Source organism: Spermophilus citellus (genome assembly GCF_964194105.1).
Source record: "Spermophilus citellus genome assembly, chromosome: 15".
Lineage (NCBI taxonomy): Eukaryota > Metazoa > Chordata > Mammalia > Rodentia > Sciuridae > Spermophilus > Spermophilus citellus.
In genome coordinates, this window is record NC_138195.1 from 33,973,407 (window position 1) to 33,998,137 (window position 24,731).

The 24,731-nt window shown below is 31.9% G+C and overlaps 1 protein-coding gene across 1 annotated transcript in view; it reads right to left on the reverse strand.

Annotated features, from left to right (window-relative positions):
- The window catches only part of PHYHIPL (phytanoyl-CoA 2-hydroxylase interacting protein like), a gene marked incomplete at its 5' end in the record, with an annotated part of 55,698 nt that overhangs the window by 12,423 nt on the left and 18,544 nt on the right, over positions 1-24,731 (reverse strand). The window contains 3 exons of the mRNA XM_081267906.1: positions 1,619-1,736; positions 4,240-4,414; positions 5,428-5,624. Of these exons, the coding sequence (XP_081124032.1) occupies positions 1,619-1,736; positions 4,240-4,414; positions 5,428-5,624 (490 nt within the window). The remainder of the gene's footprint in view (positions 1-1,618; positions 1,737-4,239; positions 4,415-5,427; positions 5,625-24,731) is intronic.

The window sequence follows — 24,731 nt, forward strand, 5'->3', positions numbered from 1 at the left end:
TTTTTTCCCAAAAAATAATGATTTGGAAAGTTTATCAGGTAACTGAAAGGTTCTGTCATATTTAAGGATCTGAATAAGATCATGACATTTTAAATGGACTCTAACTAAGAAGATGTGTCCTAACTAAAATTCATAGCATAAGACGAATACCAAGATCTGCTGAGATAAAGGTTTTTTAATAAACCATCATTAAGAAACAATGTTGAAAGATTCTATCAATTCCTTCACAAAGTATACTTATTTATATGTACTGCTTAAAAATATAATTTACATGGATTTTACTACTATCATTACAGGAAATCCACCAAAGGCAAATTTTCTTCGCAATAAACACATCTTTCATGTTACAATTTGGAATCATATCATGCCATGTGTACATCAACTTTATGCATTTTCCATATGCTATTTATCCCTTTTACTTCTTGGGAGAATTTTTGAAAACAGATGAAGCAAGTATGGAAGGCCAGTTCCCATCTGAAGGACAAATAAAATTGTAGAGAAACACTGACCTCCAGTGGCCATCTAAAATTGACATCAATAATACCAGGAATATAAACCTAGTACCATGATCTTGATTTAAGAGAAACAGAAATATAAAGAAAACAGAAAGAATGCCAAAGCTTCCTAAATTTTTTCATATATAGTCCTGTCAACTTAAGAATCCTTTGAAGTCTAAAGCGAGACCAGGGCTTTTAAAAATGACAAAATTATAGTGATTTCTGTATAAAAGTTTTAGAACCAATATAGCACTTGTCATTTTGAAATCCTTAGTCTCACTTTAAGACATATATCTGCCTGTTTATGCTCTTGAAATTGTCTTCTACAAATATAAAAATGTTGCAAGTATTAAAACTACCTATGGGATAGAGTTCTATTAACTTCTTGAGAATTGCTTCAAGGGATTGAAATAGGGGATCTTTAAAAATCTAGTTGAAATCACTACAATTCAAAAGTAAACAAAAGAGATTGTTCTCATGAATAATTAATTTGCACTAATGATTAAGAGCTTTCCACTCTGGAGAAAGTCTGAAAATCCCATCTGAATTATCATAATAATTCATGACATAGTCTTTTTTTCTTATCCTCTCATTTCAATGTCTTAAAGAGATCCACAAAAAAGGGAAGAACATTTGGTAGTGTGAAGAAGAGGACATTTGAGTTAGTGGGATTTGCAGGAATATGTATAATAAATACTCATCAATCTAAATACCAGATTTAAGACATTCCAGTCAAATAGACCAGAATTGTTATATGATCCTGGAAAGCAATCTAAGTGATGTGGGGGGAAAATCATTATATGATTTTTTTTTAAAAGAGGGAGAATTTTTAATATTTATTTTTTAGTTCTTGGCGGACACAATATCTTTGTTGGTATGTGGTGCTGAGGATCGAACCCGGGCCGCACGCATGCCAGGCGAGCGCGCTACCGCTTGAGCCACATCCCCACCCCATTATATGATTTTTTTCATTTAATTTTTCTGAGAAATAAAAGTCAGTATAATTAACTATTTAAAAAAGAAATCTGGAATTCCAATTTTATAAAACTAGAGTAATGGGAAACATGAGCCTAGAACTTGAATCATTTTTAGTTAAAAAACACCAATTTTTTTATTCTTACCGAACATAGTCAAAATATTCTTTGTGCTGGTTACGATAAAAAACAGAAAATTTAAGCATACGTCCTGCAATCACTTCAGCCTTCTCCAACAGTTGTGTTAGATGAACTTTTGAATAGTCTGTAATTTAAAAAAAAGTCTTTTTATTTAAAATATAGCACCAAAAGTATAAGCTACATGCTTAATAAATTAGAGATTATTAATAATGATCTTTAGGGAATTCAACTAAGTAAACAGTAATTGCAATTTATAAAAAACAAACATACATTCACTGTCCTTGTGTGGCACATTTTTCTTTAAACAAGTGTTCTACCACTGAGCTACATCTCTATCCCCTTGTTATGGTTTATATTGTTTCTTAGAATATCCTTGTACTTTTTTACTCTTTGAAATTGAATATCCTGAAACAAGCGTATGTTCAATATAAGTCTTCATAACCCAATTAATGTCCATCAGCACTATAGCAACTTTTCTACAATCAGTTGATAAACTGAATGAAAGAAATTTATAATCTGCAAGCAATCAGCAAAGTTGGAGAGAAGAAATAATGCTTAATTTATTTTCTAAACCTCTGAGGTTCATAAGATAGATTAAATATGGCTGTTTTAATGATGTAAAAATTGAAGCTCATCAAAGTTAAATGATTTTGCTCAGTGTTCATATAGCCAGTAACTTTGAGACTCCATTTCTGGCTCATAGATGTCTTTGAGTACAAGACTCTTGAAAATCTAGTACAACTCTTAAAATTATTTGATACTTCTTAATAAACTTTTTGTTTTGAAAATTGAGAATTATTTCAAACACCTGCAGCAGAAACTAAGGAAACTTTTGGCCTATAAAGGGTACTTAGAGTTTCTAAACAGACCAACCTATTTAAAGTGCTCATGGCAGAATTTGTTTACTTACTCTGTACCAGCTCAACCAGCATTTATTTATATTAAAATGTACTATATACAAAGCACTATGCAAAATTAAATAGTCAGATTAAAAAGATAAAAATATATTTTTCCCTTCAAAGAACTAATGATCCATAGGAGATAAATATTGTTTTAAATAGTCAATAATGACATTATTATAGTGAGTATTGTTTTATCTCTGTTACATACTAGAAGTAGATTAGTCTGTGGTATTCTATTTTATATGATTGTATCATATTGTATTTCCAATACCTTGTAAAGTGCCTAGCTCACAGTATGGGCTCAATAAATGACATGTGAATTAATGTCAAGATTAAATGACAATTATTCACAATAACTTTTTTAAAATATAAGAGACCAAGTTATAAATAAAGTTTATAAGAAACAGTCCCCAAATAAACGGATAAACTCAAATTATAGCTCTGAACAGCTTAAGTTCCTCTTAGATTTTACTTACAAAAAATAAAAAGGCAAAATAATGTATAGAAATTGTTGTGCTTCACTTAAAAGCAGGCAGTTTCTCTATAATTTTTAGGAGAATTATGCGATGTACATAATGAGCTACAGGGAGATTCCACTCTAAATGAAAACAAAATAAAAAAAGAATTTTCCTTCATACATATAGAAATAACAACATGCACTTATATAGTTGAACAGAATGAATACATGTGCATGTGTGTTCATTTGTTTGCATGTGTGCGCATGTGTGCTATTTCTGAACTGGAAGGATCTTCCTTAAACTAAAAAAGAAACTATTTCAAACCTTTCTCTAATGTCATATGGGATTTTAGCAAATAAATTTTAGCTCCTTTTAGTGACAAATACCTGATACTGTTTCATTTGTCATAGAGAAAACTGCAGGCATTATAAGTTGAATATCCCTTATCCAAAATGGTTGACACCAGAGTATTTCAAATTTCAGAGTTTTCTGGATTTGGAATATTTGTATATACTTTACTGATTGAGCATTCTCACTTCCCAAGCCTAAAATGCTCAAAAATTCAAAAACATCAGTGTTAAAAAATGTTCCAGATTTCAGATTTTGGATTTTCAGATCAGGGATACTCAAACTGTGTGACACAATGGAAAAAGAGATTGTGCCTTTTTGTCTTAGATTAAACCTCCCCAGTAAAGCAGATTCCTTACATCAGATTTCTTAATGCCAAATGGCTATTAAGTTACTTTTTAATAAAGAAAAGACACACAAACAGGACACTAGTTTAAAGCTATCTTTTCCTTAAGCTCTTCCACTACTCAAGTGAAAAATCCAACATTTCTGTTAGGCACAGTTATTGAGACCTGCCTCTATTACCCTGTATTAGAGAAGTATATTTCTGTCTTCCTTCCTTCAATATCTGTGAAAATCAAAGAATAAAACGAAGAAAATGAAGCTCAAAATATGATGAGTATATTATCAAAATGCATGGATTTTTATTTATAAAGCTTTCATTGTAAATAATATCAAACTATATATGCAGCAAAAAAGTGATTTGGTGACATCACTCAAGTTTGAGAACTGAGAACTTCAGTTCCCTCCAGTCAATACAATATTGTTCATTCTGTTATACAATGCTACTGACAATGAAAAACTAACCTATGCAATACCTATTCACTTTATAGTTACAAAAAAGAAATACTTTTTGATAATTACTTTCTAGAAACAAGTAACATTTTGTTTTCCTTGTATTTGTATCTCGTTTTCTTACCTGCTGTGCAGAATTCTATAATTTCACTCCATTCAGATACAACATAATCACCATCAACTTGTTTTGAGGCAGTCTGCACTGCTACCGTATATTCAGTTCTTGGGCTCAGAAACCAGTGTCCACGGACAGTCATTGGCAAGGGAACAGCTTTTGCCACCAATTTTGTTGGAACATCCTAAAAAGGAAAAAAGGAAGAATAGGAACAAAAAAGAAGGGAAGGGATAAAAAGGAAGGAAATAAGAAAGGTGGGAGGGAGGGAAGGGCATTCAAGTGTAACTTTAGTCACTTATAAACAACAGAGAGAAGAGAAACTTAAATTCCTAGCTAACAAAATAATTTACCTATTTAAAAATACTTTACACAAAGGTGAAATTCTCTGTATATTCATATATGTACACAGGAAAGTTTGGTCAGATTAATTTCACCCTTTTCCTATCCCTCTTCCCATTCCCTCAAACTCCTTCCTTTACTCCACTGACCTATCTTCTGTTTTCAAGGAAACCCCTCAGTCACCTTTTTATTTTTCCCCCCTTATTTTGGTCTAGCTTCCACATATGAGAAAAAACACTTCACCCTTGACTTTCTGCCTCTGAGTTATTTCACTTAGCATGATATTCTCCAGTTCTAACCTTTACCAGTATATGACATCAATTCATTCTTTGGGACTAAGTAGAATTCCATTGTGTGTGTGTGTGTGTGTGTGTGTGTGTGTGTGTGTGTGTAAAATAATGTGTGTATATACATTCACACTATGTGTGTGTGTGTGTGTAAAGACATACATACACACACACATAGTGTGTATGTGTATACACACATTATTTTTTTCTTTATCCATTCATCTGTTGGCTGACTCCTAGGTGGTTCCATAATGTGTGAACTGTGCTGCTACAAACACTGAAATGATGTAATGTCCATATCATCATAGTATACTGATTTCAGTTCTTTTGGATAAATATCAAAGAGTATAATATTTAGGTCATATGGTATTTGCATTCATTTAACAATAAGCAGAGCACTTCAATTTCTTCCAAAATATATTAGAGGTACAGGGTTTTTAAATCACATACAATTTTTATTCTTCCCAATGCTAAGTATATCATATGTCATTAATAGAACATTATTCTTCTTTTAAAGTGTCCTCATACTTAGAAAGCATTTAAGATAAATAAGTACTTGTTAGATTTTTACCTTATGTTTAAATTTATTAGAGTTCTTGTTCTCTTTCTTGTTGAGGTCAATGAAATAGTGTGTAATTCGGTCTTTGGATTTTGAATCCATTTCCCATGAAATCTTGAATGAGTCACATGTGATATTGCTTATTTTGATGTTATGTGGTACAGGAAGCTCTTCCATCTCTGCTATGCCACTGTCTTGTGATTTGTTACCTGCCAAAAAAAATGCATAGAATCCAATTAGTGGATTTTTCTTGCTATGAAATCTGTAGCAATGTACATATTTCTGAAAATAATTCTCTAATTACTAAATCTGGGATTTCATTTTGTTCATGAAATAATTTGAATGATAATGATCATAAAGGATGTTTTCAAGGTTGTATTATGAATAAAAAGCAGAAATGACTTAATTCTCATCATGTCTACAATTTCAATTTAGTTGCTCAATTTCTGCTTCATAGAGAAAAAACAAAAACATTGATGATTCATCTTTATAATATATGAAACATTACTCTTAAATGATTAGGTTTCTTCTGAAAAGTCCCAAGAGACCATTTCCCTACATTATCAATTCTGCCCTCAAGTAGTATTGGGTGTTTCAGCTAGATGATTTCATAGAGATGTTGATAATGAAGGGTTCTAGTCAAATAAATGAAATATTTTTATAAAACTGTATGAAGTAGCAATAACAAACTATACAAATTATTCCTCCTTTTCATTGTGGAGATATTATATAGAAATAGCATGTAATTTGTTCTACTATATAACAAATAATATTGAAGACTATTCACTTACAACTTACTGTGTGTCAAGGATTACTCTAGGAATCTTTTCCCTGTGGTATCCTGATAAATTTATTTTTGGGTGCTGAAACAATAGATAGGTTCAAAAGAAAACACTAAAAGATGATTGCCATGATCACTGATATCACTAAAATCTTGAAGAACTGATCCAACATCTGGAAATTGTAGACTTTAAAGATTGTCTCTGTACTTAAAGAAATTATCACCACTTTGGCTGACAGCACAGAGCAGGACAAGACAAAAAAAGAAAATTTAGATTCGCCAAGTTTATTTCATGTATAAGAAGACATACTGGAATCAAATTCTACTCCATTTCTTCCCACATTCTCTTTCCCCAAGCTAATATAATATTCAATGTCCCAAAAGGGGAAAAAAGGAATTGATAATAATATAAAAATATGGTAGGTCATATATCAATCAGCTAATAATCTGTTCTTTAACAGGACAAAATATCAAACTTTAATTAACAATAATTAAAAGTAACAACAATGGAAAAAAAAAAGTAACTTTACGGCAATACCTTCCTCTTCCAGATAAAATTGTTCTCCCTCCTCCAACTTCCATGAAAATCACTGGTATAAAACGTTAGACAATTCCCAACTGTATTAAATATTTGAGCCACACTGTCTCATCTCAAATTTTACTATGATCAAAGGAAACTGATGGCAGTAGGAAACTGATTGCAGTTGAAAACTAATTTCAAAGCAACCTAAGTTCTTCAATTTAATTTCTTAAACAATAGTTGAAAAATGCCTTTCTTCTCTTAAAAAATTCTCTCACACTTTAAGTTTCTCCAAATTCCCTCTTCAGGAAACTGTTATAAACTCCCCTTTCATTTTCCTCCCCATCTGGTCTCACAGATAACCCAAATTTGCTTCTGGCTTAAAGCTTTTCAAAAATCAAAGGAATAGAAAAAAATCCAAATGGAATACTTTTGTTGGAGCTAGAAAAGTCAAAGGCAATAAAATAACACCCAAACATTAGTAATTTTTGTCTTATTTTGAAAATCTCACATTTCAACCTATTACTCTAACTGAAGTTATCTTTAAAACATCAGTAACATTAATGAAAAACTTTCTAGACTCAAATAGTAGAAATTTCTGTGTCTCATCTGTATTATACTACAGCCATATAATTTCACAACTCTGTGAAAAAAATAATTAAAATTGTTATTTAGGATCATATGGAGAAAAAATAAAAGCTCTTCCATTTGATCAATTTTAACTTAAAACTTCAGTATATAACTCTATCAAAGATATTATATATTTTCCCATTTAAATTTCCATCATCATCTTAGTTAACTTAACAATTGATATGTATTCAATAGAATGCTTTGTTTTATATATTTTTCCTATAAATGTTAAGATTTGAGAAAAGTTATTCTCTTTATTAAAATGTGGAAATCTTTGCTCAAATAATATTATCCCATTGGGGGCAATATAAAGATTTTATTATATCAACTCACTTGAATCAAACTGTGAAGTATGATATATTAAGAACTATGTAATGTTTTGAACGACCAATAACAACAACAACAACAAAACAATCTTCATCTTTCAGCTACTTATGATAGTCCCAATTCTTAACAAAACCATTAGATTAAATACCTGCATTGCAGCTTTCTTACTTGGGTAGAGGAAGTAAATAATTTAAGTAAATTCTGTGAGTTCACATGTAACTTGCTTCTTCCTCATACTCTGTGAATCAATTTTTAACTGATAGATTTTGACATGAGGGACAGAAAACAATGATTCTGTCTATAAAATCTAATAAAACAACAGTTAGCTAACATCACACTAATATTTTTAAAAAGCCAATAATATCTTAGTTCTATCAATCAAATATACTTCCAAATGCAGTTCTGTATCTGTATCCCTAGTAAGATTTCATCTTAAGGGTAATTCTAAATACCTTTCTCTACTTTACATTCTAAATTATTCTAATATTTGTGACTATACTTCTGATTAGTGATGTTGGCTTGATATACTTCTGTCTAACCAAACATGAACTTTTCTTTCTAAGCATTTCATAAGTAACTTTTTTTGAAAGCTTATTACTTTTATTTTTAAAAGTAGGGCTGGGGTTGTGGCTTAATGGTAGAGTGCTTGCCTAGCACGTGTGAGGCACTGGATTCGAAATCTCAGCACCACATATAAATAAATAAGTAAAATAGAGGTCCATTAACTATTTTAAAAAGTTTAAATAAAATCAACTTGGGGCAAATCTGGAGCACTGTCAGTCCAAAACAGGGTCAGAAATTGACAGTTTATCAAAATAATTTTATGTAGTATATAGTGTTTCAGATTGATTGTACTGAGATAAATAGATACTTTGGCAGTAATTAGACAAACAAATTGAATAATTTTGGGTAAAATAAATGCATGGGCAAATAAAGAACATACATTATGAATAGGAGAATCTTTTGAAAATAATACCATCACTTCACTGGTACAAAGTTTACTCTGAAAATTTGATGGTTCTGGAAATATTTGTATTGGTTGTTGAATGATGTGAAAGTCACACAAGATTTTTTCTTGTGAGGTCTGAGGTTGATCTAGGTGTGATTAGAAAGAGAAGAGACAGAGTGCATTCCTCTTGTAAAGTTTCAGTAATCTGAATTTGAGTCACAATGTGGAATGGAAGAGTTCCTTTTACATGTTTCATTTACAGAAAGAATTGTCCTTGGGGGAAGGCATGATGCATGTTCATGACAAACTTCAACTGACTTCAACTGTTTTCAAATACCTCAGGACACCAGTAACACATCTGCTAAATTTTCACTTTTGGGGAGCAGTGTTGAATATCCCATTGAGTTAAAAATGTTTCCTTTGGAGGCTGGGGCTATAGCTCAGTGGAAGAGCACTTGCTTCACATATTCGAGGAACTGGGTTTGATCCTCAGGACCACATAGAAATAAAGTTTTAAAAAAGTTTCCTTTTTAACCTTAAATTATTAAAAAATCTTTGAAATTCCCAATCCTTTTTTACTTTTTCTCAAAATGTTTGATAATTTGAATTTCTATAAAACTTCAGCATTCTTCTCATTATAAGCCAGCCTTCTGTTTGTTTAATACCTATATCTGTTACAATTTACAACCTAGTAGACATAAATTCAAAAACATGGAGAAATTTGTTATGAGGGGTCAGGTGATAACTTTTTTTTTTTACTTAAAAAAAATCCTTCTAATTAGTTATACATGATAGAAGAATGCATCCAATGCAGCCAACTGCATCTTGGGACACCACCGCCACCCCCATAACCACCTCAACACAGTAGGCTCGTAAGTAGTTTTAACAGCAGCAAATATGAAAATGCAAGATAAAAAATGCTGTGAAATTACACTAATAATATTTTATATATAGCTCTTTACTCACTGAACTTAAATCACCTTAAAAAATGATGATCAGTTGAAAAAATAGCTGTATTAAGATACAATTCACATACCATACATTCATTCATTTAAAGCACAAAATTCAGTGGCTTTTAGTAGATTCAGAGGTATGCATCCACTCCATAATCAACTATAGAAAAAATTTTACCCCCCCAAGAAACTCTACATACCTTAGTCATTATCTCTATCCATATACATATGCCCCTTTCTCTCAGCCTTAAGCAACCACTGCTTTGTCACTTGTCTTCATAGATTTACCTATTCTGTACGTTTCACATGAATAGTATAATACCATATGTGCTCCTTTGTGACGGGCCTGTTAAATCATCCCTGTTACATCATGTCTCATTTGTTTTCATTGCTAAATATATTCCGTTGTATGGATATGCTACCTGCTATTTATCTATTATCAGTTGACGTACATTGAGTTTTTCCACATTTGTGCTGCTATAAATAAGGATGCTATGTGTACATGTATTTCAACTCTCATGGGTATATAACCTATGAGTGGAATTGCTGCATCATATGGATAACTCTATGTTTAACTTACTGAGGAAATGACAAAACTGTTTTCCAAAACTGCTGCACCATTTGACATTCCCTCTAGCATAGTATATAAGGGTTCTTACCAACACATATAATCTATTGTTTTTATTACAGTCATCCTTTGCCCTTCCACTTTCTGACATGAGGATATACTGCTCATCTCCTCTACAGGAATTGAAGATACCATCTTGAAGCAGAAACTAGTTCTTAACATACACTGAGGCTACTAGTGCCTTGTTTCTGAACTTTCCTGCTTTGAAAACTATGAGAAAATAATTTTTATTATATAAATTACTCAGCCCCAAGTATTTTTATTATTTCAGACAAGTGGCCTAAGACAATCTGTTATACGATGGTTATTTGTTACTCAATTTGCCTTACAGATAGCCAACTGAAGTCCTTCAAGACGGTTTCTATGTCCTTTAGGCATGGCCCCACAATTATTCAAGCCCTTTTCACTTTCTTTCTTTAACAAGGTGTTCTAGCTTATTTTGTACTTCTCTGCTGAAATCAACCATTTCTCTAGGAATTAGGAGTCATTTTAGAAGAGATGGCAGTCATGCTTCCAGGGCCTCTCAATAGCTAGAAGAGCTAGAAAATACATGCATATGTATATTTCTATACTTAAATAGAATCCAACAGCAGATATTTAATTACATTCTCCCCCTTATGACATCTATAATTATTTTCAACAAAATGAAAACTGGTTCAAGTGATTCATAATATATTTACTTATTTGTTTGACAAAGAACGCACTGATTTCTGACTTGCCATTTCACTTTACTATGTACTAACTATAACTGGTTCAATACCACTTACAATCATTTTTGTCTTTAGTCTGAGGATAAATAAAAAAATTACTGTTTTCAAAAACTTGGAAAACCTTAAAAATAGTTTTTAACCTAAAAATATTAGTAAATAATATGAATTTTGAAGAGTTGAGATAGTTTTTCTGCTTTCCATTACTTCTAAATTTATCATTAGATGGGCAGGTTGATATGTATAAATTAAATCAGTCAACAAAGAATTGGTGGTTATTCACTTTTTCCATATTTTAGAAAATTTCATACCAAAAATAAAATATAATACAAGATTTACTCTTAAGTGTAATTATTATTCTTTAAAAATTCATTTAAATGAAAAATAAGCATTTAAAATTAAGGGATAATTAAACATAAGTTATTTTAATAACTTCCTTTACAGAGATACAGTCTGCTGAGGGAAAAATACCTTCCATTTCCTTAAAATAACTTTAAAATATTGCAGTACTTAAAAATGCTTTTATTAATGCATTATAATCATATGTAATAGTGTTGTTCACTGTGACATATTCATATATGCACATAACAATTTGCTCCATTTTATTCCCCAGTCTCTCCTCCTCCCTCAGATCCCTTTCCTCTACTCTTGTTTCTCTTGAATTCACTTTTAATTTTGGTGCATTATACAATGGGATTCACCATGGTATATTCATACATAATACTGCAGTACTTTTAAATTCATGAAAGAAAACTTCAGACAGTAATAAAATTCAAATTAGTAACCACAAAGAAACTATTCTCTACAACTCTCTAAATTAAAAATACTCTTAGTAAGTAGCAATGAATATTATTGGAACGTTAGGAAAAAAATACAAAGAATAAAAAATCACTTGTAAACTCTATACTAATAACATTTTATGCATACTATTTTATAAATGTTTTTATATGTGATAATATATTGCAACATTTTTACATGACAAGTATTTCTAATGTTGGTGTAGTCTATCTAATCAATCAATCACAATACAGGACATTTATTCTATGTAAATTTTTGATACATATGATTATTTATCTTTGGGTCAATCCCAAGAAGTGCAATTGTGGACAATTATTAACAACAATGTGTATTTTCAACCACAGTTTTATAGTACCCAGTTTTTTCACCTGAAGTCTATATTTTGTTATTTAAAGTATCCATGTGTTCTAATTGGCAAAAAAGTTGAACTCTTATTTCATCTTAAAAGAGCAAAAAAGCACTGAACCTAAACCTTGCACCTTCATGAAAGTTAGCTCAAACTGAAGAAAAACTGAAAAGAATAAAACTTTAGAAGAAAAAAAAAGGCCAAAAAATCACTGAGAACTGGGATTACTAAGATTAGACAAAAAGTTCTTGAACTTAAACCAAAAGCATGAAAATGCATGATCTATAAGGAAAACTATTCAGATCATCTCTAACCTTGTTCTATTTGTTTTTGCCTACTTGAAGAACTTGACTACTGTTTCATAATTTCTTTTCATATGTTTAAAATTGTATTTTATTCATTTTGATAACATAGTATGAAATACATGTATTTTGTTTATTTTTATACCATACTATGGAAACATAATGCATAGATACATGACAGTTATAGCTTCCCTGAGGATGACAGCTTTCTTCAATTAAAAAATGACTATTTTAGAATACTCAGTGAGTGTAATAATACATGGACTACACTTGAAAATACTTTCATATTCTGCTGTATTTCAATTTACATGTAGTGAAATATCTTTGTTAATTTTCTTCCCATGAAAAATAATTTATAATATTTTCATTCCATTTCATAACCTTATTTACACCAATTCTTTGAACTCCATTACTTAAATAATTTTGCTACTTTGTACAAGTACTTTTAACATTATCTTTCTAATCTTTAGTTTGGTTGAAGGACATTTTCAAATCACTTTTTTTTTCCAAGATCAGTATTTTATAAATATTTGTGTTTCTGAAAGTCTTTGTACTTGAATTACAACATGGCAAAAATGTTATACCTAGAGAATTCTGCATTTAACCAAGTTGTTATTCAAGTACAAAGACATTCTTTTATTATCACATTGTTCCCTGGCATTGAAGATTGTTGTGAAGTTTGGGACAAACATGATTTTTTCTTTACTTTAACCTGTTTCACCCCCCTGTTTTTTACTAGATTATTTTTAGCATTCTTACAATTCAAGGAGGTGTCTGACTTCTCCAAAAATGTATATACAATCTTTCATACCTAATCATAGACAGGAGGTTTTCCTTGCCATACTTCATGGTAGTAGGTATCCCCTCCACAAATCTGTACCAGATTTGGTACAGTCAGTAACTTGGTACAGTCAGTAACTTGGTACAGTCAAGGAGTCAGCCCCTCCACCTCTGCTACACATACATACATGCACACATACACACCAACACACCAGCCATGCTCACAAGCATACTTGCATTCCAATTCCAGGTACCTCTTTTTCTTATCAGGCACCTCTACCAAGACTTTGTTATGGGGGATGGGGACACCCAAGGCAGGAGGCATTTTTCTCCACTGCTCCTTGGATATAATGGGATATAATCACCACCACCATGCCCATCTCTTGCCTAGGGTGGCTGTGTGTAAAGAAATGGAACACTGGAGAGCTGAGCCCTTTTTGCTGCTTGACTATACATACTGTCCAAGTAAATTAGTAAAGGTTTTGCTTGGTATTTTGATTTGGCTCTAAATCTTAATTGATCCCTTTGATAGGGAACAGATAGCTGCAACATGAGATTAAGGGAACAATTCTATAAAATGGGCCCACTCTGCTGAACCCCACATGCTTTCTTTTCCAAGAAGCAATTTACTTGCAGCCTTGCCTGGCTTAAGTGAACAGGTTATGTCACATTCCTCAGCAAACTACCTGTTACTGGCAAGAGAAATGCAGGTCCAAAATAATGTCCGATGAAAGGAGCCCAAGTTACCCTGAAGGGAGAAGCTTTTGTGACCATTTTCACAGACCAGATCCTGAAATTCAGGGAGATAAGGATAATTCTTCATAACCACAGGAGGAATCTTCAAGAATTTATGGCTATGAATTCCATTAGAATTCCTCCGCATGGGCCAAAGTGACCTAGAGTTGGATGGCATTGGGGACTTAAAAGTTTGATGTCATCTTGCTGTCAATCTAAAGTCAAGAGGTGGACCTGGGTGAGACTCTCTGGAAACTTCTCTGGAATCCCCAATAAAACTGGAGTGCAGGAGAGGGATGTTATACCTCTCCTCTCTGAGAGGAGTGTCCCCTTTCTCTTTTCCTATCCCTTCAATAAACTCATGCCTGTTACTTTGAGTGACATGTTTGAAATCTTTCTGACTTGATCACAAGAAATGGGGTTTGATGGGGAGAGTGATCTTTGCGCTGCCTGAGTTTCCCAGAAGGCTGGAGTTCTGTAACACTTTTAGGATCTGATTACACAATAATTTTTCTGTTCAATTTATTCTTATCTCTTCCTTCCTGAGTCCATAAGTATCAGTATATTGAATGTTTGTCCTCCATATATATCATCTTCTATTTTCATCTGTCTTTTCCTTTATATTCTGAGAGAGAAAATTTCAAGTGTTTCCCCATATCTCTGATCATTTTTCCTTCAGTGTGGTTTCCACTCTTTGCTATGAATGGAATTTGAAAATTTGTATAGCATTAATAATTATCTTATATTCTTTCTCATTCCGAATTACATCTTTTTATATATAAGTTCATTATTTAATCTTTCATGTTTTGGTTCATTAAACCCAGTATTAAATTTTACTGAAAACACAAATCAGAATTTAAAAATTTACAGTTTTATTATAAAAAAATCTAAAAATGTATCATTCTTCCATCTCTCATTAATAATTTTCCTTCAGCCATTTCTTTGTAGAAGCTTTTCATAGACTTCATTTTGGTTTTTCTGTATTCAGGCTTGAGAAAGAAGTCTTTCTTCAGGTCTAGCATACAACTGATAGATACTATTTAAATCTCATTTCTTATAAGAGGATGATTTTAAAGTTTTCTTATATCTTAATTTGAAGGTGGTAGTTATATAAGTTTATTTTTTCTGGTTAAGAAATTTTTGTGTCTGAGAAACAAAAAAAATAGTGTTATGGATAATCTCAATAAAGAAACCTCATTCAGTTTTTTTCTCTTGGTCATTCTATTAGGCACCTGTTTTCTTCTGCTAGTAATCTATCTGGTCTAAGTTCCTCCTTCAGTACAATATGTAGTCAAGTTTGGATTCTTCGATTTCTGACTTCTACAGCAGAGTCTATAAAGAGATTAGCTTCCTTACCCACCAGGTGGTAGCAGAGTTCTGATTATTGTGGTCCCTAGAACACCTACTTTTCAGTAACTACTGATCTGGTAGTTACAAAGGGAATTCTAAGTAAAGTTACTAGCTAGCCATCCTCTCTCCACCAAGTCAGAGAGTACTACTATAAGAATTCTTCCAAGAATTTCTCTACTATTTTCCCTATAATAACAAATGGTTTTCTGAGGAGGAAGGGGCAAGTTTTTACATACTTCTTAAACAATAGGATTCTATGAGTAAATTCCATAACACTTCTCAGTAAATACAATGTGGGTGAAAATAAAACTTTCATTGTTAAAAGTTTTTCTCTATTTTCATTTTTGCCAAGATCTTGTGAAGGTGGTAGTTTGATACTCGTGTTCATCTTACCTGAAGGTTTTTTAAGTTTCATTTTATGAATACTAAGTTTTTATATAACTTTCTTTTCATCCTTTTTTTTAATTTGAAAAATTTCTGGTAGTATTTGCCAAGTTATTCTTACGCAGCTAATTATATTATTGAACAAAAGTAAATAGTAGAGCTATAATTTTTATGTTCAGACATTCTTCTTTCTTCTAGGAAGCAAGGCCTTAGAGATCTAGCCAATATTTCTTAATCTCTTAATTCAACAGACTGGTAATTTTTTAAAAAATTCTTTTGATTTTATGAAGAGCAAAAAGGAAATCATATGCTCTTATAATCACAATTACAATGTAATTAAATAAATTATATTTTATCCTAAAATATGGGAAAATCTCAGAATAAAAGTCCTATAAAAATTAAGTAAATTTAACTACATGAAGATCTCACTAAAATTTCTGTATCTGTCTCATTTAGCAGAAGCCAAATGTAAACTTCTCCATGGTTCGACACTAGTTTCAAGAACTGATATTTATAAACTGTCTTATATAATTTAATTCTCCTCTCTACATATAAATAAAGTAGAGCTCAGGAAGACTAAAAAAATGACTGAAGTCAAAGAATGAGTAATTAAAAAAAATAATGCAAATCTATGCCTTTTTTTCCTTTAAGTCCATGAACTTTTTCATTACATGATGATTTCTTACAGTTTAATTTTGTGTTGGGTTTCTATTTTGAATATTGTTAGGTGAAAAGATGCTGGTAGTAAAAATCAATTAAATTAACAATTTGGGCATTTTAGGTATATTATATAAAGCATAAAATATTAGACCTTAATATCCTTGTAGTCTAACTGAACAGCTCAATAGTAATTTATATTCAAAGTGTATAATTTCAAAAGGTACTCTTTTTTATTTATTTTTTTATTGGTTGTTCAAAACATTACAAAGCTCTTGACATATCATATTTCAAAAGGTACTGTTTTTAACTCATTAATTCATGAAGTCTAGAATTAATTAAATGAGTTTGTAATAAAAATGTTAGTCTAGACCTTTTCTGATTTTCAATCTTATTACTCATATAGGGGACATTTGGAAAAGTATGGAGAAGATTTGAACATCACAAACTTGGAAAGGTGCCACTGACATCTAGTAAGTATGAATTATCTTCATAGGGTCAATGAATATAAGATGAGGTAATGTTAGTCAAAGGCAATTTTTAATCTACTGTATCCTTTGATCTAATTAATATATAACTTTCCATTTTTCCTTTTTTTTTCTTTTCTTGGTACTAGGGATTGAACCACAGGGTACTTTGCAAAAGAACTATATTCCCAGTTATTTTTAATTTTTGTTTTGAGGCAGGGTTTCCATAACCTGTTGAGGGACTTGCTAAATTCAGGAGGCTGGCCTTGAATTTGTGATCCTACTGTCTCATCCTCCAGAGTCCATGATATTATAGGTATGCTTTACCCACCATACTCAGCTTATGTAAAACTTTTCTGATTCCCTTCAGAATTTCAGTACTGCCAGAAATATTTAATGTTTTTTCCTTTGAAAAAGAAACAATAATTGCTGAAATTAGTATTCATGTATTTTTAGTAAATCCTCCTTTAGGAGGCTATAGTTTTCTAATTTTGATGTGTTACTTGAATATAAACAATCTTGGCATTAGAGCAGATTATGCTAGGTGAAGCTAGCCAATCCCTAAAAAACAAATGCCAAATGTCTTCTTTGATATAAAGAGAGCAACTAAGAACAGAGCAGTTGCTAGACTGTGGAATCAACCCAGATGCCCTTCAATAGATGAATGGATAAAAAAAATGTGGCATTTATACACCATGGAGTATTACGCAGCACTAAAAAAATGACAAAATTTGCAGGGAAATGGATGGCACTAGAGCAGATTATGCTTAGTGAAGCTAGCCAATCCCTAAAAAACAAATACCAAATGTCTTCTTTGATATAATGAGAGCAACTAAGAACAGAACAGGGAGGAAGAGCAGGAAGAAAAGATTAACATTAAACAGAGACATGAGGCGGGAGGGAAAAGGAGAAAAAAAGGGAAATCACATGGAAATGGAGGGAGACCCTCACTGTTATACAAAATTACATATAAGAGGTTATGAGGGGAATGGGATAACAAACATGGAGGGAAATGAATTACAGTAGATGGGGTAGAGAGAGAAGATGGGAGGGGAGGGGAGGGGGGATAGTAGAGGATAGGAAAGATAGCAGAATACAACAGTCACTAATATGGCAGTATGTAAAAATGTGATGTGTAACCGATGTGATTCTGCAGTCTGTATTTGGGGTAAAAATGGGAGTTCATAACCCACTTGATTCTAATGTATGAAATATGATTTGTCAAGAGCTTTGTAATGTTGTGAACATCCAATAAAAAAAAAAGAAAAAAAAAGAACAGAGCAGGGAGGAAGAGCAGGAGGAAAAGACTAACATTAAACAGAGACATGATGTGGGAGGGAAAAGGAGAGAAAAGGGAAATTGCAGGGAAATGAAGGGAGACCCTCATTGCTAAACAAAATTACATATAAGAGGTTGTGAGGGGAATGGGGAAAAAAACAAGGAGAGAAATGAATTGTAGTAAATGGGGTAGAGAGAGAAGATGGGAGGGGAGGGGAGGGGGGATAATAGAGGATAGGAAATGTAGCAGAATACAGCAGTCACTAATATGGCATCATGTAAAAATGTGGATGTGTAACCGATGTGATTCTGCAATCTGTAATTGGGGTAAAAATGGGAGTTCATAACCCACTTGAATCTAATGTATGAAATATGATATGTCAAGAGCTTTGTAATGTTTTGAACAACCAATAAAAATTAAAATAAATAAATAAATAAATAAACAATCTCTAAATTTAATCTCATGCTTCTTTCTCATACTCGCTTCCCTTTTATTTTCTTTTAACTAAATTGTGCTGCAGATCACATAACATTTCCTGTCTTTAAGGTCTCATTTAATCTAGTGATTGGTGCATTCTATCTTTTATTTTTATGCAACACATCACTTTTTATTGCCTCTTTTCTATAAACGTAATGTAATTCGGCCCCTCTTTCTGAATTATATTTCTCTTATATTTATGTTTATAATACTTTCTAATTATCCACACATTTTTCCTACAGTGATTTCACATCCAAATCAGTAATACAGATTTTTTAAAAGCATATTTTCCCCATAACTATAGTTTCCAAATGGCATTTCACCTCAATTTTGGATCTCAAAATCTCTATTTTGTGATTATCATTCTAGGATTTATTTTAAATACAGATAGCACTACTTTTTTATTACAAAAATTGCCATTCATTTTCAGTGAAGTTTTATGAATTGCTATTTGGTTCTTCACCAAGGATACAAACTACATCTATTGAAACAGCTATGAGGTTCATAAAACCTCCTGATACCAACACTGTCTCATAGCTTCTCAGTACTCCAAGTGTTTGTTAGGAGTTCCAAAAGGAGGACATGGAAATCCATCTGTCACAATATTAGGAAAATAGCTCCATAGAGAATAATTTGATATTTATATATTGAAGAAAATATTTCTTTTCTACAAAGATACCCTATGTGGTCAAAGCAGGTAAATATGGTCATCCTCAGTCTCAGATGGCCATTACACCAGTGGTCTGAAGTAGTTAATTTACAATGCTCATGGATTTTGGTGTTTGTGGAGTTTTATGAGAAACCAATAAAACATGTACATCTTTGTAGTGCTGACCCTTCACATACATATAGCACTGGATTCTTAATTCACAAAAGGAAAAAAAAATTGTCTTCAATGACATAAGAAAGTGTAAGATAAATGTTTCACACTCCTATTTATAAGCTTAGCCATATCCTATGTTAAATTCCAAGTTAAATTGTCTAATCAGTTTTAAAATGCATGTGATCTATACCCTTAAAATTGAACTGAAGCACTTTATTTTGAACACTTTGTAGTCAACTCCTGTGAGGTCAATTCAAATTCAGAGAAAAATACATATTTGAAGTAAAATTATTGCATAAACCTACCTTAGGGAAAAAGGTATCTTGTCCACTACTGATATCAACTCAAAGTTCTTCTTTCACTTTCACTAATCTTTCTTTGCTCAGTGTATTTAGTCATATTAAAAAATTACCACCTATAAGCAAATTCACTTAATTGACATATATGTTGGTACTTCTATGTTGTAACTAATGAGCATCAATTATCAAGTCTAAAATTTCTTCCTGCAAAAGAGTGGTCATTATACATGTAAAAATGAAAATAAGTTATAACTTTATTCATATGTCTAATTAGCATAATTCTGTGATTTATAAAAGCAATATGGATACAACAATTTGGGGTATTAAATAAACCAGCTGCATAAAGTTTTACATATATAAAAGTAATTAGAGAGCCTCATCTGAATTTCTTTTTTCCTACCTGGGCAACTAAATATACTTTTACTGTAGAAAACATTGCAAGGGGGTACTGGGAATTAAATCCAGGAGCACTTAACCACTGAGCCACATCACCATCCCTTTTTTTTTGAGACAGGGCCTCACTAACTTGCTTATTAGGGCCTTGTTAAATTGCTGAGGCTGGCCTCAAACTTGTGATTCTCCTGCCTCAGTCTCCCAAGTGGCTGGGTTTATAGGCATGTATCACCACACCCAGCTTATAGTAGAAAACTTACTGATGGGTATTTCGTTTTTACAAACAACATTACAGAACATAAATATCAAACTATAAAGAATAACTTCCATGTGCAAGATGCCAAACTACTAACACTAATTTATTCATATTTCTTTGACCTGCCACTTTTCATCATTTATTTTACATAGTACTTCCTCTTTTTTTAAGAATACATGCAGAAAACAGTCCAAATATGATGAATGGACATCAAAATACTCTCAAAATATGCAGAATATTATTTTTCTGCATGTGGTCAACACTGGCTTATTTCAGAAGCTATCACTATCATTATCTATATATATCACTATCTATATCTCTCTCAAAAGAATAAATTTTGCATACAAAATTGGTAGTGCTACATTGTAATAAGATGAGTCTTATGATGAGATTAATGAAGCTTAATTTTCTGGGTCTCTCATTTGCATGGTCCATTTCTATAGCCCAACAAAATTACATAATTTATAATTAAATGTATTTTTTCTTCTAAAGAGGGTGCCGCCAAGTTATATAAAGTTGAGGTGACACATTTTTTGAATAAATATGATTCTAGTCATATTTTTAATTTATTCTGTAAAATTAACTTCGTCTTACCTACTACTGACAACTGTGTCTGTACCGGTATATGGGGTACAAATTCTTCACACTCTATTCTTCTATATTGTATGAGCTTTGGAATAGGGCTTTAGGATCAAAAATCTATTTAAAAAAGTTTAGAGAGATTACTGAAATTATTTGTACTCAAGAGATTCACCTCAAAAATTGGGAGAATGATTTGTACTACACCATTAGAAGTAAATTTACCAGGAAGCTAATGAAGCTAAATGTTAAGAGACCCTCACTTGCACATGCTCCTGGCACTTTATTATGTATTTAAATAATTTACATTGTTTTGTCAACCAGGGCTTTACACTGTTTTTCTCAATTAGGACACCTCAAGTTGCATAAATGTAGGCACAACAAAACCTGGATTCATCCATACATTTAACAAGAAATAAATACGCAAGCCTAACATGTTCAAAAACAAGAACCGCTAGTTAATCAAAACTCCTTAGCTAAGGAACTTGATCACTCAGAGAATTGACACTGACACAGTCAAGTCTGATTTCAATAAGACATACGTAAATAAAAAAAAATTATTTTCACTCAGAAAGTAATAATGAGTGAAAAAGAGTATAAAATTTTATCTTAGTCTAAAGTTTGCACTGGCAGCATACTTGAATTCCTGGATATAAAAGAAAAAATGTTTCTTCTAATAAGCATTATTTTAAAAAAATTTCTCAAGTGAAAGTAAGAATGATGGAATGGTATTATATCTATACAGCAAAAAGTGATTTATATTCAATTTTCCTTACTTTTTGGTTATGAATCATCATAAATATATTAGTTATCTAGATTTTATTTTTAAATTGAATGATATATAAAATATACTTCATATTTTAGGTAGATATTTCCCCTACATTTATACCTACATTTAGGTGCCATATTTTTTAAATATTTATTTTTTAGTTGTAGTTGGACAAAATATCTTTATTTTATTTTTTATGTCATGCTGAGGATTGAACCCAGGGCCTCACACGTGCTTGGTGAGTGCTCCACCATGGAGCTACAATCTCAGCCCTAGATGCCATATTTTAAGTAGAAATTTTCCCTACATTTACTCTGTAATTGTCAAAACAATGAATTTATGCAAAATAAATTTTTAATGCAATATACATTCACAATATACTAACATCACAGGTATCAAAATGCACAGAAGCTGCTAAAACATTTCAAAAGCAAGTATTTCTTTGATACTCAAATACCACAATTGCATATTATAAAGAAAAATTAGGAAGGTGTACATTTTGTATATCTGCACTAGGAATTCAATACTTTTGCATCTTTTTTATTAATTTTTTTATTTATGTATGACAGTGGAATGCACTTCAATTCTTATTACATATATAGAGCATAATTTTCATACAAATGTTCATGTTTCATACAAATGTGAATGTTCTTAAATACAAAGAACATTCACTCCAAACCGTGTTTTTATACATGTACTTTGGATAATAATGTCCATCACGTTCCACTATCATTTCTAACGCCATGTCCCCTCCCATCCCCTCCCACCCCTCTGTCCTATCTGGAGTTCATCTATTCTTTCCATGATCTCCCCTCCTTAACCCCACTATGAATCAGCCTCCTTATATCAGAGCAAACATTCGGCATTTGGTTTTTTGGGATTGGATAACTTCATTTAGCATTATCTTCTCTAATTCCATCCATTTACCAGCAAATGCCATGATTTTATTCTCTTTTATTACTGAGTAATATTCCATTGTGTATATATGCTATATTTTTTAAAACCATTCATCTATTGAAGGCCATCTAGATTGGTTCCACAGTTTAGCTATTGTGAATTGTGCTGCTGTGTCCCTGTAGTATACTGTTTTTAAGTCCTTTAGGTATAGACCAAGGAGAGGGATAGCTGGGTCGAATGGTGGTTCCATTCCCAATTTTCTAAGAAATTTCTATACTACTTTTCATATTGGCTGCATCAATTTGAAAAAAACCAGCAGTGTGTGAGTGTACTTTTTTCCCCACATCCTCGCCAACACTTATTGTTGTTTGTCTTCATAATAGCTGCCATTCTGACTGGAGTGAGATAAAATCTTAGCGTAGTTTTGATTTGCATTTCTCTAATTGCTAGAGATTATTGAAAATTTTTTCATATATTTGCTGATTGATTGTATATCATCTTCTGAGAAGTGTCTGTTCAGGTTCTTGGTCCATTTATTGATTGGGTTGTTTTTTCGTGTTTAGCTTTTTGAGTTCTTTATATACCCTAGAGATTAGTGCTCTATCTGATGTGTGAGGGGTAAAGATTTGCTCCCAAGATGTGGGCTTTCTATTCACCTCACAGATTATTTCTTTTAACTTTTGCATCTTAAAACATAGTTTTTGTTCAAAAATTAGTCATTTTGTATGATTTCAATTTTAACTAAAATGCTTATAAACACAAATCTACTGCATCCTAAAGTGCTTTCTTTAAAACTAAGGCTCCATTTGTATTCAGAGAACTGTTATATATAAAGTTGATCGGCTCACCAAAATCTATCTTCTTAAATAAAAAGATCATTTTTTATTGTCACTTCAAGTTTCCTTTAGTTATTTGAAGACTAAAAAGTGTCCAAGTTGCAAAATAAATATCTGAGAGAAGTTATTTCTGTAAAAGATAGTCTAGTATACTATTACTTGCCACCTCAAGGTTATGAAAAGGCAAAAGCAGGTCTCCACAAGCAAATATACAAGTTTTGGAGACTAGAATCTCACTCCAAGAATATTAAATATTAAAAATTTGTTTTCTCAGCTAGAAGACTGACTTTCATATTCAATAGACATGCATTATTGTTCAATGCATCCATGCAGAAGTATTAAAAGATGAATCAATAAAACAGTAAATGTCATGCTTTCAAGGAACTTAAATTACAATGTAGTATTCTATATATGTGTGTGTGTGTGCATAAATGCAAATTTTTAAAGCCCCTACTTTGGCATACTCTTTTAGATAATCGTTTTCTTTGCTTCCCTTTATAATTTAACTTCTCCAAATACCTGCCAAAAGCTATCTCCATTTCTTCACCTACTATTCACTTTTAGGGAGAGTTACTATGGATTAAACCTAGGAGTGCTTTACCACTGAACAATACAGTCCTTTTTTTATTTTTAGACAGGGTCTTGCTAAGTTGCTAGGGCCTCATTAAGTTGCTGAGTCTGGCTTTGATCTTGCAATTTTCCTGCCTCAGCCTTCCTATTCACTCTTAAACACAATCAAATCTAGTTTCTATCTCTACCAGTTCAACAAAAATTCTCTTGTCAAGTCACCAATAAGCTGTATGGTGGCAAAACCAATGGGCACTTTTCATTTATTTCCTGGATTTACATCTGATGGGGTTTAAGACTGCTAACGCAAAATATGGCACCTTAGTATTGGAGGAAATGGTTAAAGCAACCTTCTCCTCTGAAGCAGGACATTAAGAATTCTCTGATCTTTCTATGAAGTAAGATTTGTACGTCTATCTAGAAGTACAATCGTTATTGCTTAACACCATGGACAGAGAAGAATCTGAGCAAATCTTGCTAAGTTTCCCCCAGTTTAAAACCATCATGGACATCATTTGTCCAATCACCTCTACAGCTATCCACTTACTTCTTCATAAGACTTAGCATAAAATATGTGTATATACACACACACATACATACATATAGGCTTCCATATTTCTTTGAGTCTTCACTTCTGAAGGTTCTGTGTCACATAAAATTAATATTAGATAAATTTGTACATTTTTTTCTTGTTCATCTGTCTTTTGTTTTGTTAGTCTCCACCACTAATCTAGTGATGAGTGAGAAAATTTTCTTCCCTCACAACTCTCAATAGAATTGACCATTTGCTGCTTCTTAAACATTGTCTAACTTTTCTTTCATATTCT